Source organism: Eimeria necatrix, genomic scaffold (assembly GCF_000499385.1).
Source record: "Eimeria necatrix Houghton genomic scaffold, Enh_scaff3240, whole genome shotgun sequence".
In the NCBI taxonomy this organism is placed as follows: Eukaryota; Apicomplexa; class Conoidasida; order Eucoccidiorida; family Eimeriidae; genus Eimeria; species Eimeria necatrix.
Genome location: NW_013653770.1, coordinates 1 through 1,738, shown reverse-complemented (window position 1 = coordinate 1,738; position 1,738 = coordinate 1). Strand labels below are relative to the sequence as shown.

Here is a 1,738-nt window from a genome sequence, read left to right as displayed (position 1 = left end):
TCCGGATTTGAGATTTGTGAGTTCCGCGTTCTGGGTTTAGGGTTTAGGGTTTACTATTCCGCGTTTAGGGTTTAGGGTTCCAGGTTGAGGGTTTAGGTTTTCGGGTTTAGGGTTTAGGATTCCGGGTTGAGCGTTTGAGTTTCTGGGTTTAGGGTTTAGGGTTTGGGGTTCAGATATTCCGGGTTTCGGGTTTAGGATTCCGGGTTTATGTTTGCGGGTTTAGGGCGACTACATTGAGGGTTTAGGGTTTAGGGTTTAGGGTTTGCCTGCGAGTATTTCTTCTGCGGAGAACTCGACGCACATTTCGTGGGGCATTTCCGCGTAGTGGTAGAGGAGGGGCCCCACGTTGGCCCAGAGGCCGCGGGGCCGGACTATGCGGGCGATGGTTTTGATGTAAAGGAGCACATTTCGCGCAGTGTCCAAAAAGAAAGAAGTCAAAACTCCGTCGAAGACCCGCGACGAAGACGGCAGCGAAGTCGACGGGTTGCCGTACACCTGCGCGGTGTACAGACACCGCAACCCCAGCTCCCAGGTGTACGTACACCCCATTCCCCCACAGCCAGCAAGCTCGCAGGTGTACGTACACTCCATTCTCCCACAGCCAGCCAGCTCGCAGGTGTACGTACACCCCATTCCCACACAGCCAGCCAGCTCCCAGGTGTACGTACACCCCATTCGCCCACAGCCAGCAAGCTCGCAGGTGTACGTACACCCCATTCGCACACAGCCAGCCAGCTCGCAGGTGTACGGACATCCAAACCCTAAACCCTAAACCCTAAACCCTAAACCCTAAAGCCTAAACCCTCGCACCTCGACGAACTCTCCTGCGCACATGGAGAAGTCTGCGGAAGGGCCCACGTGTTCGCTGGGCGCCACGTCGGGGACCCAAACGACATCCAGGTGGTCTGTTTGGGATCTTCTGAAATCGAAATAAAATAAATTAAATTATTTAAATAAATTAAATTAAATTAAATTAAATTAAATTAAATTAAATTAAATTAAATTAAATGCATTTAATTAAATTAAAATAAATAAAATAAATGGAATAAAGAAAGAAATAAATGAAATGGTTTAAAACTGCACCTGTTGGACGTCGAGAGGCAGTACGGCTGCAGCGGCAAAGACTTGGGGGTCAAGCGGGAGTTCAGCAGAAAGTCCGAACCTAACAACAACAGCAGCAGCAGCAGGAGGGTTCACGAACTGGTTAGGGTTTAGGGTTTAGGGTTTAGGGTTTGGGTTGTTTGTCTCACCGATGAGCATGAAGTAGGAGAACTCGTTGCCCTGGCACGCGTAGCCCTTGCGCATGACTTCGAACGGCAGCCGCCCCAAACCCGAGCCCGGACACAAAACCCTGCAAGCCCCAAACCCTAACCCGTGCTAAACCCTAAACCCTAAACCCTCCCAAACCCTAAACCCTAAACCCTCTCAAACCCTAAACCCTACCTCGGTGGGTCCTGTCCCGGGGTGATGGGGAGGTGTTCCTCGAGTGCGCGTAGCAGCGGGCCGTAGGCTGCTTCTCTTTCTTCCGCGCCTTCTTCCGCCCAGTCGCGCACGAACTGCCGCAGCGTGCTGCGCACCTGCAGCAGCAGCAGCAGCAGCAGCAGCAGCAGCAGCAGCAGCAGCAGCAGGAGTGAACCCCTCCCCTCTCCCTCCCCCGTATCCCCGCTGTCCCCCTACCTTGCTGAGATTCCTAGACAGTTTCTCCTGTTCCTCCCTCTCCCCCTCCCCGCCCTTCCCG

General features: G+C 53.2%; 1 protein-coding gene across 1 annotated transcript; it reads right to left on the bottom strand.

The window, feature by feature from the left end:
* Window positions 1–255: 255 nt before the first annotated feature.
* On the bottom strand, window positions 256–1,738 carry ENH_00043500 (GD16577, related; the record flags this gene model as incomplete). The annotated part of the gene is made up of 6 exons (XM_013580878.1): window positions 256–495; window positions 811–919; window positions 1,084–1,162; window positions 1,251–1,351; window positions 1,444–1,577; window positions 1,678–1,738. Coding segments are annotated over 6 exons (724 nt in total), but the record flags the coding sequence as incomplete, so codon positions are not given.